Below are 16265 nucleotides of genomic sequence, written 5' to 3' on the forward strand. Positions count from 1 at the left end.
GTTGTAGTATCTGTAAAATGGAGATAATAGTAAGTTTTTACAGTTTTGAGGAAAGAATTTAGAGAGAGAACACGTGAGGCAATTAGTGTGTTAAAAGGTAGCACGTACTTAAGGCACACTTCCTAGTATCACTTCCAGTATTTCTACCTAGTGAATATATCAACTGATTTTCTATGTGTGTCAAAGTCAGTAGGCTTATGCTCTCCCAAGGGTGTTTCCCAGCTCTAGCTTTCTGTGGTTCTGTGATCCAGCTGGATGGAAGTTTATATGTGTCACTATTTCTGAAAATGTGCAAAGGAGTTGTTGAACATATCCATATTCTTCCCTCTTTTAACTTCCTTCTTGCTATGTCTGACTCTACCATGTCAGTCTATAAAGATTTATTCCAAACCCAGGCGATTTAATTAAAAATATGTATAATCTCTGTAGAATTGTTTGGTGTGCTAACAATCAGAACATAAAACAAAATGACCTTTAAGTATTATATTTAATTACTGAATATTTAAATGCATTTAAGCCACAGCATTGCTCATTCGTGAGGAAGAATTAAGAGTAGAATATCGGCTTTGAGATATCAATATTTCAGAAGGGAAGACTTCAAATATCATGAATCAACAGCAATCATAACAAAGCATCACCCATATAGACATTAAAAAATATAGAGTATGAAGAAAGAAATGTTAGCGAAATGCAAGGGACCTAAAAAAAATCTTGATCTTTAAAAAAGTTCAACCGAATGTGAAACTTTTAAGTCATTTTAAGACCACAAATGTACATCACAGTCCTAGGATTGGTTGTCAATGGTGAAAAATTGTGTGTCCTACCTACACTGTAATGTTGAATTTTGAAAAATTATATCCTGAAATGCTTTAAAATTTAATAATACATCTTTGGAGAAATTTTTCAGGTTTTTAATTTATTGCATGAATTCACTCTGTGAGGATAATTTCACCTTTAGCTCGATATTGATTAGCATTTGGTCAATTTCAATTAGTCAAAATTTGTTTTCAGTACACTTCTAAATTTGTAATTAAATCTTATCCAAAATTTGACTGGCAAACTAATCCCTTTTCCTGGTTCTAATCCCATTCCCTCACCCAGTTTTACATTTCTCCATATAATCTTCTACTAATATATTTTCCCACTTATTATATCTATTATCTACATCCTCTTTACTCTCTACCATGTCTACTAAAAGTTGGTACTGGTCATCTGCCTCTACAAAGATTAAGTCATTAGCCACTGAAGCTGCTGACCTTCAACACACCCTGAACAGAGTTCAGGGTGGAGATCAGGAATGAGGCACTCTGTGCTCTGGGAAAAATTGACAGAATGGACCTTCAGAAAGTTACATATTTTCAGATTTTATGATGCCAAATTCTTGCATCTTCTCATATCTAGAAAACCACTAAAACTGTTAACAGTGATAGACGCTCTGTGTTACTAGCAGTAAGCCTCTGCCAAAATTTGTGCTTGCTTGCATATACCCTCCCTTGACAAAAATCATACAATACTGACCTTTCTGCTACCTCTTTAGAAGAGTTTATTAGCGTTATTTGAGATGTTCTCTCCCCAACTGTAGTCCTCATTTTGCCCCCAATAAAAATCTAACTTGCAACTCTCATGTTGTTCATTTTTTTTAGTCCACAACTACTAGAATGTAAAATACAACCACAGGGCCAGGAATTTTTAAATGTTTTGTTCACAACTATTTTCCTAGTGCCTAGAACAGTGACTGGTACATAAATATTCACCTAAATTCAATTTAACAGTATAAGTCTGGTAACATTTATACCCAAATCTACCTATCTATGTATATTTCACATTTATACCTGGGTATTATGTGAAGTTAAATTAACCAGACAGAGAAAGACAAATGCTGGATGTAATCACTTACGTGTACAATTTTTAAAAAGTTAAATTCATTGAAATAGAGAGTCAAATGGTGGTTTTGAGGTGGGGAAATGAGGAGAAGCTGATAAAGGGTACGAACTTTCAGTTATAGGATGAATACATTTTGAGGATCTAACTTACGGCATGGTGACTAAAGTTAATTGTGCTGTATTGTATACTTGAAATTTGCTAAGACTGTAGCAAAGTCTTACCCCTCCCCCAAAAGAAAGAAGAAAGAAAAAAAAAAAAAAAGAAGGAATGTGAGGCTGTGGATGTGTTAATTAACTTGATTGTGGAAGTCATTTCACAATGTATACATACATCAAATCATCAGATTGTACACATCACATATATTACAGGTTTATTTGTTAATTTTAGCTCAGTAAAACTGGAGAGAAATAAAAGAAACCAGGTAACATTTAGGATGCAAATTCAACAGTGTCTGGAAAATGAAGCAAGAGTCTTAATTAGAGTGATGACAGCAAGACTGTTTTTTCACTTAGAACAAATAGGTTTGTACTGTGGCAAAACAGCCACAAAATTACAGTGGCTTAAAATAAGTGTTTATTTCTTGGTTACAGGCAGTCTACTACAGGACTTTGTAGGCAGCTGTCTTCCATGTGTTGCCTCATCATTCCATGCTATTTTTATGTTGTAGTACTTCAGAGGTAAAGTAGGCTTCCATAGTTAGCATTGCACAAGAAGATAGAACATGAAGAATTGTGGACCAGCTCTTAAATGCCTTCACCAAAAGGTAATACATCCTCCACACTCATATTTCACTGAACAAAGGAGGTCTTATGTCTTCAAGACAGTGGGAGTATCTATCTCATGTGCTTGTAAAAGTAAAAGAGAACTAGAAATAGTGAGCAGCACATGTCCACCAAACCATTTAATATAATGAAAAACTAACAGTCAGCTAGTTAACTAACTGACCAACTGTATATTGGTATCAGAAATGTTTGGTAATGTACCACTACCAGAATTAGCCTGACATGAAGTACAGCAGGGGTTAAGCATAGTTCCAGAAATGCTCAAGGACAGTAAGTATAGTACAGCTCTTCAGGTACAGAAGTCTAATAGTTATTAGATTCTCCAAGAGAACATATTTTTTAAGAAAAAGTAGAGGAACAAAGTCAGATTTTAAGGAATATAAATAGGAAGCTGATACAGGAATAATCAGTGAAATCAGAAGATAACCAAAATAGTATACAATTGTGGAAACTGAGGAAGGTAGGAATTTTAGAAGTGCTAACCATATTAATTGTAGTTACAGATGTGTTACAGTATCTGGAAGGGCACTCTGGGCAGAGGCAGTCTAGCACTGAGGAGGAATGGCTGGTTCAGTTAGGAAAGCCAGTAGAGGTCATACACTCTGGAGAAACTGGAAAGAAAACTGAAGTTATTAAAATAGGACAATGTGAACAGAGAACAAGATACCTAACAGTTTGGAGACAGAGCTAGGAGGAGATATATTGTAAATATTTATGGGACAGTTATCACCAACTTCAGACATCTGCTGTTATTTGCTAAAAGTTGCACCTGAGCTTTATTTTTCTCATTTCATCATCTTAGCAGCCCTGCAAAGTGGGTATTGTGATTCCCATTTCACAGATGAGGTTATTTGAGTTCAGAGCCAGTAAGCTATATGAGTTGGGATTAGGGTTTCATCAATGAGTAAAAGACAGAAGTTAATTTTAAAACTAGAGGTACCTTAATCCCAAATCATTATTTTCTCTTGGATACACTGAACTTCCTAGGGCCCTTTCTTTCTTTTACTAGAATTTGAAAATAAGTATATGTAACTGGAGACTGAATGGACACATGGATCCCTACATATAATGCATTCATTTCTTTCTATAGAAATGTACCTGCCATTTACTTATTTCCAAAGAATATAACAGAAAAGTAGATATTACATATTTCTTTAAATAAAATACAATGTCACAAAATAGCAGTAGCCTGTTGATGAAGGTGAAAGAGGAGAGTGAAAGAGCTGGTTTAAAACTCAACACTCAAAAAACTAAGATCATGGCACCTAGTCCCATCACTTCATGGCAAATGGATGGGGAAACAATGGAAACATTGACAGACTTTATTTTAGGGGACTCCTAAATCACTGCAGACAGTGACTGCAGCCATGAAATTAAAAGATGCTTGCTCCTTGGAAGAAAAGCTATGACAAACCTAGTTCAGTTCAGTTCAGTCTCTCAGTCATGTCTGACTCTGCGACCCCATGAACTGCAGCACGCCAGGACTTTCTGTCCATCACCAACTCCCGGAGTCCATCGAGTCGGTGACGCCATCCAACCAACTCATCCTCTGTTGTCTCCTTCTCCTCCTGCCCTCAATCCTTCCCAGCATCAGGGTCTTTTCTAATGAGTCAGCTCTTCGCATCAGGTGGCCAAAGTATTGGAGTTTCAGCTTCAACATCGGTCCTTCCAATGAACAACCAGGACTGATCTGCTTTAGGATGGACTGGTTGGATCTCCTTGAAGTCCAAGGGACTCTCAAGAGTCTTCTCCAACACCACAGTTCAAAAGCATCAATTCTTCAGCACTCAGCTTTCTTTATAGTCCAACTCTCACATCCATACATGACCACTGGAAAAACCATAGCCTTGACTAGATGGACCTTTGTTGGCAAAGAAATGTCTCTGCTTTTCAATATGCTATCTAGGTTGGTTATAACTTTCCTTCCAAGGAGTAAGCGTCTTTTAATTTCATGGCTGCAGTCACCATCTCCAGTGATTTTGGAGTCCCCCAAAATAAAGTCAGCCACTGTTTCCCAATCTATTTGCCGTGAAGTAATGGACCGGTTGCCATGATCTTAGTTTTCTGAATGTTGAGCTTTAAGCCAATTTTTTCATTCTCCTCTTTCACGTTCATCAAGAGGCTCTTTAGTTCTTCTTCACTTTCTGCCATAAGGGTGGTGTCATCTGCATATCTGAGGTTATTGATATTTCTCCTGGCAATTTTGATTCCAGCTTGTGCTTCTTCCAGCCCAGCATTTCTCATGATGTACTCTGCATATAAATTAAATAAGCAGGGTGACAATATACAGCTTTGGCATACTCCCTTCCTATTTGAAACCAGTCTGTTGCTCTTTGTCCAGTTCTAACTGTTCCTTCCTGATCTGTATACAGGTTTCTCAAGAGGCAGGTCAGGTGGTCTGGTATTCCCATCTCTTTCAGAATTTCCCACAGTTTATTGTGATCCACACAGTCAAAGGCTTTGGCATAGTCAATAAAGCAGAAATAGATGTTTTTCTGGAACTCTCTTGCTTTTTCAATGATCCAGCAGATGTTGGCAATTTGATCTCTGGTTCCTCTGCCTTTTCTAAAACCAGCTTGAACATCAGGAAGTTCACGGTTCACATATTGCTGAAGCCTGGCTTGGAGAATTTTAAGCATTACTTTACTAGTGTGTGAGATGAGTGCAATTGTGCAGTAGTTTGAACATTCTTTGGCATTACCTATCTTTGGGATTGGAATGAAAACTGACCTTTTCCAGTCCTGTGGCCACTGCTGAGTTTTCCAAATTTGCTGGCATATTGAGTGCAGCAAAAACCTAGATAGCGTATTAAAAAGCAGAGATGTCACTTTGCTGAGAAAGGTCTGTCTAGTCAAAGCTACGGTTTTTCAAATAGTGATGTACGGATGTGAGATTTGGACCATAAAGAAAGTTGAGATTCAAAGAATTGATGCTTTTGAACTGTGGTGCTGTAGAAGACTCTTGAGAATCCCTTGAACTGCCAGGAGATTAAACCAATCAGTCTTAAAGGGAATCGATCCTGAATATTCACTGGCATGACTGATGCTGAAGCTGAAGCTCCGATACTTTGGCACCTGATGTGAATAAGCTGACTTGTTGGAAAAGACCTTGATGCTGGGAGAGATTCAAGTCAGGAAGAGAAGGGGACGACAGAGGATGAGATGTTTGGATGGCATCACCAAATCAATGGACATGAGTTTGAACAAACTCAGGAAGATAGTGAAGGACAGGAAAGTCAGGGGTCCTGTAGTCCATGGGTGGAAGAGAGTCGGATATGACTAAGCAACTGAACAACAACGACATGATCTACATCTTCGAGAAACTAAATAGCTACAATCCACATCTCTAAGAATCCTGAAAGTGCATACATCAAAATTTAATACTGGTTACCTTTAAGTGGGGACTTCCCTGGTGGCTCAGACGGTAATGCGTCTGCCTACAATGCGGGAGACCCAGGTTCAATCCCTGGGTCGGGAAGATCCTCTGGAGAAGGAAATAGCAGCCCACTCCAGTACTCTTGCCTGGAAAATCCCATGGACAGAGGAGCATGGTAGGCTACAGTCCATGGGGTCGCAAGGAGTCGGACACGACTGGGTAACTTCACTTTCCTTTATGAGATCTTATTTTCTTCATCTTTTTCCTTTTTCATACTTTCCAAAATGAACATATTCTTTTGTAAGCATAACCTCCACACAATATATATGATACAATTCCATTTCACATTCTATGTAACAATAAACAATTCCTAAAGGAAATCAACCCTGAATATTCATTGGAAGGACTGATACTAAAGTTGAAGTTCCAATACTTTTGCCACCTGATGCGAAGAGCCGACTCATTGGAAAAGACCAACTCAATGGCAATTGAGCTGAGCAAATGTAGATGAATTTGAGCAAACTTCGGGAGATGAAGGACAGGGAAGCCTGGCTTGCTGCAATCCATGGGGTCGCAAAGAGTCAGACACGACTGAACGACTGAACAACAACAACAAACTAAAACGTCACTCTCATCTAAACTATTGGATAGTTAGCGAACGAGTTTTCCCCTCATTCTAACTTGATTGTCTCAGTGTATTGTTTCTGTAGTTGTGCAGCCAGTGTCCGCTGGCATCCCGCAGGATCCACTCCTTGCTTTAAGAAACAAAACAAAACACGCACAAGACCTGAGATCTCCGGATCTCAGTTGGGATTGGAGACAGACAAGGAGCAGCACAATCACACAGTTTAGATAAGTATATACAGATCCCTCTTAGCCTAAGAACTGTCGGAAATCCCTCAACTCATCTCTGGAAGCTTCCGTTGCCTAGCTACGAGAACCGCCTGCCCCCTTCCCCTCCTCTTCTCTCTTCAAGCCACTTCCCCTTCTCCCTCCCACCCCCGGTGGGGGCGGGGAGCCGGGACTCTTCAGCCACTGAGAGCGCCTCGCGACGGGCCATCCAACGGTGATTGGAGAAGTGTTAGGGCGGTGCTTGGGGCGGGCTTTCCGCGCCTGGGGGTAACGTCAGCACGTTGACGCGGGGGTTTTCTCTGGCGGCTGCAGAACCCTGTCGGGATTTGTGTAACTGCGCCTTTGGTCCCCACTACGTGGGCGAGGAGCGAGGTTTTCCGCTCGCCTGCAGGCGTGGTTTGTTGGGGTTGGTTTTGAGAGTGACTGCCCTCACCCTCCTCCCGGCGCATTCTCCTCTGGGCCGCCTCGGAGCGGCGGCGGCGTCCCCGAGGACTCGGCTCAGGAGGACTAGCGGCCCATCTCCGCTCCGGGCTCGGATGGGAGGCGGCGGGAGGAGCGGCCTGGGATGTTCAGTCTGATGGCCAATTGCTGCAACTGGTTCAAGCGGTGGCGGGAGCCCGTCAGGTAGGCTGGAGCCAGTTGGCCAGGTGCCTTCCTAGGGGAGGGGGCCAGCTGCGCCCCAAGGAAGGGGCGCCGCCTCTCCTCTCGGCCTCCAGCTAGAGTCTCTTACAGGCCGCTAGGGATGCTTTCGCCTCCAGTTTGATTTATCTCCTCAGGGAGCGATAGGAGGACGTAGCCTTTCTGTTTAGTTGCAGTTAAGTTCTAATCCGTAATAGTTACTGTTGTTATAATTTAAATGGGTCCTAATTTCTTAAAAAGTTGTGGGTTGTGTGTGTGTGTGTGTTTGGAATTGGAGTCTATCCATTGTGGGATTTATTTTTAAAAAAATAGGGCATTATGAGATGTTTTTCATCAAGTCCACAAACACCTTCCTACTACACACACTGTTTTGTTTGAGGACTTGGACTTGAAATCTTTCTCCACTACTTTATCTTCCCACTTTTGGCTCCACCCTCCTCGTGTTAAAAGAGGGTGATAATATCTGTGCTCTAGGAGTGTTGAATTAAATGAGAATAACTGATGGAAGGTGTTCTTAACTGTAGTGTAGCTTCAGTTTTTACATGAAATCTAGTTAAGCCCTTTAGTTGAAAAAGTCCGCTTTTTAATATTTCGTTTTAAATGCTAAATATATTAATATTTAGAGCCCGCTACTTGGTATTCATTCATTTATTGAGGAAATACCACGTTCCAGGCACTGTGCTAGGAAGGAGTCAGTGAAAATGATGTTTTTAAAATTGAGCTACTCAACCTATAAAGAAACCTTGAGTTTGTTTGTCTTTATAAATAATGTTTTTTAAATAATTCTACTTTAGAATTAAGCCAAGGGTAATTTATAGCAAAAGTTTGGGTTTTTTAAAAAACAGTAACATTAATGTTAAAACATTAATTAAAACAGTAATTAAAAAGGATGAACTATTCTTTAAAGAATGAAAAGCTATACGTATAAGGAAAAATAAATGTGTGTATTTGGAAATTTTCCTTAAATGGAACTTTTGAATTCTCCCGTTATTAACTCTTAAATGAATGTGAATCTTATAAGTGATATGATCAACTTTCAAGAATCAAAGATGTGTTGGGTGTGTAGACTGATTTAATTTGTTTTCAACATATTCTGGTCTGATTGCAGTCTCTACTAAGCCTGGAGGATGTGTCTGGTTTTTTAAAAATATATTTTATTTTTCTAAGAAAGCACAGTAGTAGCGTGTGTCCTTTTAACTAAAAACATTCAAAAACCTTTCACTGCAAATAAGTTTTCAATTTAATTCATTATTCTTTGTTTTTGCTTCTCTCAGTAGCTGTAGTGTAATAATCTTTGGGATGATTAAAGAAAATACAGAGTTCCGAGAACAGAGAATGTATTGATTTCTGAGTAGAAAAGATAATTGGATTGGATTTGATTGATAAAGCAAATTGAAATTTAACCCTATAACTCAGTTTATTTTTATTTTGTTTAATAAATAGAAGTATCAAGATCTGTGCTGTCCAATAGGATAGTGATGGCTGCATATGACTGTTGAGCATTTGAAATGTGGCTAGTCGGAATTGAGATGCTGTAGGGCTTCCCAGGTGGCTCAGTGGTAAAGAATCTGCCTGCCCAAGCAGGAGACACCGGTTCAGTTCCTGGGTGGGGAAGATCCCTTGAGAAGGAAATGACCACCTGCTCCAGTACTCTTGCCTGGGAAATCTCATGGACAGAGGAGCCTGGGGGCTGTAGCCAATGGGGTTGCAAAAGAGTTAGACACCACGGAGCACACATGCATGCAAAGTATATAATACAAAGTAGATTTTGAAGATTTATTATACAGGAAGGAAAAAGGTAAATATCAGTCCTTTTTTTTTTTCAGTGTGATTACATGACCTTTCACATTTTATTTTCATTTTTTAAAACGCAGTTACTAGAAAATTTAGCCTTATATATATGGCTTGCACTATATTTTTTTATTGGACTTCATTAATCTAGATCATGGCCTAATATGAAGGACATGGATAAAATCTCTCAATGTTGCATAGAGCTAACTGTCATATAACTTAAAAATAAATGAGTTATACCTATGTTTTAAGTACCCTGTTTGTTGATACCTGGTTCATAATAATGGCTGAGTAAATATTTGCAAAGTATTGTGTGTAGTTTGATTACTCCTTTGCAAATCCGTAAGGAAACAATACTAGCAGGTAGTCCATTTGCCGGAACAAATGGAAAATGAGCAAGCTGATTGTAAAAATATATCCAATTTTGTGGCTTTATGATATATTGCTCTGTAGTTTTTACATTTTAGGCTATACTGGTCCTTATTGAGATTCCCCTTTCTGTTTATATTTTATGAAGATACGTTTGCAAATGTGAGGAGTGAGTGTGTGTAAGAGAGATGATGATCACTAATACACTCTATTCTGAGGTTTCTTTGCTGACTTTACACTGCATCCTTTGTATTTACCTATTTGTCCTTACTTAGATACTCTCCCAACAAGCATATTATTCTGGAGATTGGAATCAGGGATTAGATTGCATAGTCAGAATGTGTGGATAGGACCAAGGCAGGAGTCAGAGGTCAAGTGTTCAAGCACCAGTCTAGGATAGGAGTCAGACCAGAATGCCAGGGAATTCAGGAATACCATATGTGCTATTGTTAACCACCAGAGAGAACCTAAACGTAGGCTCTGCAGCTCCATAAAGTTAACCTTGAATAGACTGAAAGCTAGACTCATAGATAAGTGACTTTCTCCTGTAGAATCAGTGGGTTTTTTTTTTTTTTTTTTTTTTTAACTTTTTGAGTTCGTGATACAGTGATCAGAGCTAAGAGATTAACATTGGTACAGTGCTATTAACTAAATTATAGGTTTTATTCTGAGTTCACTTGTTTTAACACCTAGTGCTTTCTTTTTTTTTTTCTCCTGTCCAGGATCTAATCAAGGATTCTGCGTTGTTCTGTTGTGTCTCTGTTCTCTCTCAGTCTGTAATAGTTCCTCTGTTTTTTCTTGTCTTTTATTGCCTTGAGACTTTGAAGAGTAGTTGTCAGTTGTTGTGTAAAATATCCCTCACGTTATTTTCTTGTAATTTGATAAAAGTGTTGCTGCATAATTGGGTAAAGGAATACCATGGAGGTGAAATGTCCTTTTCAGTACATCATATCAAGGGTACCTGATTTTGGTATGTCTGATTACTGGCACTGTTGACCTTAATCACTGGGTTCTGGTAGTGTCTACCAGGTCTCTCAGTGTAGTGTTTGAGTCACGCAGGTTTTCATCTGAGTCCTAGGAGTTTGGCACTTCCCCCTAGTCAAGTGTGCATAATTTTTGTCTTGCAACATTTTGAGAAAGAAAATTTATGCAAGTACTTGATGCTTTGCACATAGTAGTTACTCAGTAAATAATAACTCTGATCTTAGGAGACAAGTGCTGATTAGTAGGTTAATTTCCTTAATTCTGGAGGAGGAGATGGCAACCCACTCCAGTACTCTTGCTTGGGAAATCCCATGGACAGAGGAGTCTGTGGGCTACAGTCCATGAGGTTGCAAGAGTTGGACATGGCTTAGCGACGAAACTACCACTTTCTCAATTCATTTTGCACTTGTCAGCATAAACACCCTTCCCTTCCTCTCTTTCTGTTAGTAGAAGGGTTCTTTTTCCAAGGCTAGTTCTAGGAATAAATCTGTTTATTCCATTTCTTCCCATTTCCTGGTGAACCTCAGTCATTCAGCATTCAGCCAGAGATCACAGAAAGAACTTGGGTGTAAGATTAAACCTAAATTTTTATCCCAAGATTTATTGTCCAGTTTGATCATCAAAAATACAAAATCTTTCTTTTGTCTTCAGAGCTCCGCTTCTGTTCTTTGCTTAGTATGTAAACATACGTAAGCCTCTCTTACCTAAAAAATAAACCAAATGAAATGTTTCCTAATGTTGCTATAAAAATTGCCGTTAACTTAGTGACTTAAGCTTATTAGCCTGCAGTTCTGAGATCAAAGCTCTAAAATAGATCAGCAGGGTTGCTTGTTTACCTTCTGGAGGCTCTAGGGGAGAATATTTTTCTTTGCCTTTTCTAGCCAAGAAAGACTGCCTACATTCTTGGCTTGTGACGCCCTTCCGCTATCTTCAAAGCCAACATCATAACATCTTCTGTCATCTGTGATCTCCTCTTCCTTCTTATAAGTAAAGTTCAAAGTTCAGTCGCTCAGTCATGTCCGACTCTTTGCGACCCCATGAATTGCAGCACGCCAGGCCTCCCTGTCCATCACCACCTCCTGGAGTTCACTCAAACTCACATTCATCGAGTCGGTGATGCCATCCAGCCATCTCATCCTCTGTCGTCCCCTTCTCCTCCTGTCCCCAATCCCTCCCAGCATCAGAGTCTTTTCCAATGAGTCAACTCTTCGCATGAGGTGGCCAAAGTACTGGAGTTTCAGCTTCAGCATCTGTCCTTCCAATGAACACCCAGGACTGATCTCCTTTAGGATGGACTGGTTGGATCTCCTTGCAGTCCAAGGGCCTCTCAAGAGTCTTCTCCAACATCACAGTTCAAAAGCATCAGTTCTTCGGCACTCAGCTTTCTTCACAGTCCAACTCTCACATCCATACATGACCACAGGAAAAACCATAGCCTTGACTAGACGGACCTTTGTTGGCAAAGTAATGTCTCTGCTTTTCAATATGCTGTCTAGTTGGTCATAGCTTTTCTTCCAAGGAGCAAGTGTCTTTTAATTTCATGGCTGCTATCACCATCTGCAGTGATTTTGGAGTAAGGAGACTTGTAATTACATCAGGCCTACCTGGATATTCCAAGATAGGCTCCTCATCTGAGATCCTTAGCTTAATCACATCTACAGAGTTGCTTTTACCAGGTAAGTTAGCACCGTCACAGGCTTGGGGAATTATAATGTGGACATCTTTAGGAGCTTGTTGTTCTGTGTCTGACATTAACAATCTTGTGCCTGCAGCCACGATCCTTTACTTCACTCCTTTACTCCTTCCCTTTACTTCAGACTTAACACCTGACCTCATATGACTGGTACTTTCTCAGTTTCCTCCCCTCTCAAGCATTCCTAAACTTCCTGCATTACCCAGACCCTTCAGTTTTTCTTGCTACGTTAGGTGCTGTCTGGTTATTAAATCCAGTGGATATTTTTCAATCTTTTGACATCAAATAACACTTAAGATCACTCTCTTCTTGGGAATTCTCTGATTTATTTTTCTTAATTTTCTTTTTTTAACCTTTCTATTTAACCTATTTCCTTTTCTGTCTCTTTTTGCCAGTTAGTCTTTCTTCACGTGATTCCTGAGTTTCCTCCAGGTTCTGTCTTCGACTCTCTTCTACATATTCTCTCTTTATGGTCAGTCTCACAAGATAGGACTTCAGCTACCTACCACGTCACCATTGACTCCCAAGTCCTTATTTCCAACCCAAAGACTTAACCACCACTTGAAGACTTACATATCCAGTTACCATAGAATCTTCAATAGCAGCACATCCAAAACTGAACTTTATGTCTTTCATGTTGAATCGCTTCTGCCTTCCTCTTACCCAGCTCAGAAGCTGAGAATAATCTTGGATACCTCTTTGTGCTTTGTTATCTCAAATCGTCAAGTCCTTTGGTTTCTTCTTACTGAATACTACTTGTGTGTTTTGCACTCTTTCAGCCTTTCCATACCATCGCTCCATTTTAAATAAGGCTTCCATTATTTCTCTCCCAGATCTCTTTGACAGACTTTCCACTATTCCCCTCAGATTTATCCTCCCCACTGTCAGTAGTCTTTTTAGTATGCAACTGATTTTAAATATTGGGTCTTTTACTAGTTGCCTTCAAGATCACATCCAAACTTATTACTTAGAGGATACTTGTGACTTGACCTGATCCTGGCTGTATGAACTCATCATAAGCCATTCTTTTTCTTTCTGTCATTCCAGATTTGGAGTATTTAAATTCTTTAGTTCCTACATTCCTGCCTGAATGGTCTTCTTTTTAATTTTTTTGACTATTCCTCTTCATGCTTAAATCTCACTTGGGAGATTCTTTCCTTCAGGAAATTTTCTTTGCATTCCAGCTAGATTCTTTACCTTGTATTGTGTTTGCTCAGTACCCTCCTTGTATTGATCTCTACGTATCCATGTATTGTAATGTTTATTCAGCTTCCCTAGTCATCTAGGATGTCTCTTGGACAGGAGGTGGTGTTATTTAAAAACATCTAAAAGTAATGTGTGTTTATTGTTTTTGAAAGTATTACTTTATTGTAGTTTATTGTAGAACCTTGAAGGCACAGTTAAGCAGAATGGGGCAAATTTAAGTTAACTCACAATCTCATCTGCCAGAGATTACCACTTTTTGCATTTTGGTGTAGAATTTCTTATATACATGTAAATATTTTTAAACCATAGTGAGATAATGGAGTGCTGTTTCACAGCTTTTTATGTATTTATCTTGCCTTAATGCATAGTTAACATCATTTTGTATCATTGCATATTTTTTGTTCAACATCTTTTTGTTAAGAATAGCAGAGTAATGTGTTGCATTAATTCACCAACGTGTGTTTAATCATTCCAGTCATTAAATATTTAGAATGTTTAAAATGTTTTACTATTTCAAAAATGCCTTGGTGAGCATCCTTATATAAATGTTTTTGGATTGGGATTCTAGATCAAATTATATGAAAAAGTTTAAGGTATATCTTATATATTGCCCAATTACTCTTCAGACAGGCTTCTTTTTTTTTTTTTTTTAACCAATTTCTATTCCTACCAGCAGGGTGTAAGTAAGAGTGCTGTTTTCCTCAAAAAAATAGGAGCTGTCACTTCTTCATTTTTCTAGGTTAAGGTGGATATGTTAGTTTCTATTTTCTTGATTACTGATAAGATTGTTTCCCCTTGGATATTTGTACTTCTTTTGAGAATTTCCCAGAGGTTCCCTTTGCTTTTTTACTATTGGGAGAGGTTCATTTTCTTATTGCTATTTCTATGGGAGATTTTAAGTGTTTATTACTAGTAACCCTTTCTCTCTAATACATGTCATGGATATTTTTCTTTTGTTATGTTTTAAAATTTTTTGGTGGTTTTTGAAGTATAAAAATTAAACTTTTTAAATTCCAATGTATCATTCTTTCAGTGTAATATATAGAAAATTCATCATCTGTCCAAGATTATATCCACTTATACTTTTTTCTAGTACTTTATGTTTTAATTTAATTTTTAACGTTTGACTCTCTTGAAATTTATTTTGTGTATAGGGAGCAGCGTTTATTCGGAACACAAGCCACTGTTGTTACTCAGACACCAGGTTGTGTCTGACTCTGTGACCCCAGTGAACGACAGCACTGCAGGCTTCCCTGTCCTTCACCTTCTCCTTGAGCTTGCTCAAACTCATGTGCATTGAGTCAGTGATGCCATCTGACCTTCTTATCCTGTCTTCTCCTTCTCCTCTTGCCATCAATCTTTCCCAGCATCAAGGTCTTTTCCAGTGAGTTGGCAGCCAAAGTATTAGAGCTTCAGCATCAGTCCCTCCAATGTATATTCAGGTTAATTTCCTTTAGGATTGACTGGTTTGATCTCCTTATAGTCCACGGGACTCTCAAGAGTTCTCCAACACCACAGTTCAAAAGCATCAGTTCTTCGGCATTCACCCTTCTTTGTCTCACATCCATACATGACTACTGGAAAAAACTGAAGCTTTGACTAGACGGACCTTTGTTGGCAAAGTATTCTCTCTTTTTAATACCCTGTCTAGGTTTGTCATAGCTTTTCTTCTAAGAAGCAAACGTCTTTTAATTTCATGGTTGCAGTCACCATCTGCAGTGATTTTGGAGCCCAAGAAAATAAAATCTGTCACTGTTTCCATTGTTTCCCCATCTATTTGGCATGAAGTGGTGGAATTGGATGCCACCATCTTCGTTTTTTGATGTTGAGTTTGAAGCCAGCTTTTTCACTCTTCTCTCTCACCTTAATTGAGAGGTTCTTTAGTTCCTCTTAGCTTTTTGCCATTAAAGTGGTACTATTTGCATGTCTGAATTTATGATATTTCTCCTGGCAATCTTGATTCCAGCTTGTGATTCATCCAGCCCAGCATTTCACATGATGTACTCTGCATAGAAGTTAAATAAGCAGAGTGACAGTATACAGCCTTGATATACCCCTTTCCCAATATTGAAGCAGTCTGTTGTCCCATATCCAGTACTAACTGTTGCTTCTCGTCCTGCATACAGGTTTCTCAGGAGGCAGGTAAGGTGATCTGGTATTCCCATCTCTTAAAGAATTTTCCACAGTTTGCCATGAACCACACAGTCAAAGGCTTTAGCGTAGTCAATAAAGCAGATTTTTTTTGGAATTCCCTTTGCTTTTTCTGTGATTCAGAGAATGTTGGCAATTTGATCTCTGGTTCCTCTGCCTTTTTTAAATTCAGCTTGTATATCTGGAAATTCTTGATTCATATACTGCTGAAGCCTATCTTTAAGGATTTTGAGCATAATCTTGCTAGCATGTGAAATGAGTGCAGTTGTACGGTAATTTGAACATTCTTTGGCATTGCCTTTCTTTGGGATTGGAATGAAAACTGACCTTTTCCAGTCCTGTGGCCACTTCCAGACTACTACTAAGTCACTTCAGTCGTGTCCGACTCTGCGACCCCATGGACTGCAGCCTACCAGGCTTCTCCATCCATGGGATTCTCCAGGCAAGAACACTGGAGTGGGTTGCCATTTCCTTCTCCATGATTCTCAGTAAACATCTGGACCCTGTCAGCAGGTCCTCACTCTTACATATTGTCATCT

At 39.1% G+C, this 16265-nt stretch overlaps 1 protein-coding gene across 4 annotated transcripts in view; it reads left to right on the forward strand.

Moving 5' to 3' along the window:
- Positions 1-7159: 7159 nt before the first annotated feature.
- ARL13B (ADP ribosylation factor like GTPase 13B) overlaps positions 7160-16265 on the forward strand; it is an 82574-nt gene continuing 73468 nt past the window's right edge. For 3 of the 4 annotated variants that reach the window (XM_025282401.3, XM_025282404.3, XM_025282406.3), the window contains exon 1: positions 7160-7517. In XM_025282401.3, the coding sequence (XP_025138186.1) occupies positions 7459-7517 (59 nt within the window). In that variant the 5' untranslated portion in view covers positions 7160-7458. The remainder of the gene's footprint in view (positions 7518-16265) is intronic. The other variant, XM_025282402.3, reaches the window with a different exon arrangement.

This window comes from Bubalus bubalis, chromosome 1 (genome assembly GCF_019923935.1).
Source record: "Bubalus bubalis isolate 160015118507 breed Murrah chromosome 1, NDDB_SH_1, whole genome shotgun sequence".
Classification (NCBI taxonomy): domain Eukaryota; kingdom Metazoa; phylum Chordata; class Mammalia; order Artiodactyla; family Bovidae; genus Bubalus; species Bubalus bubalis.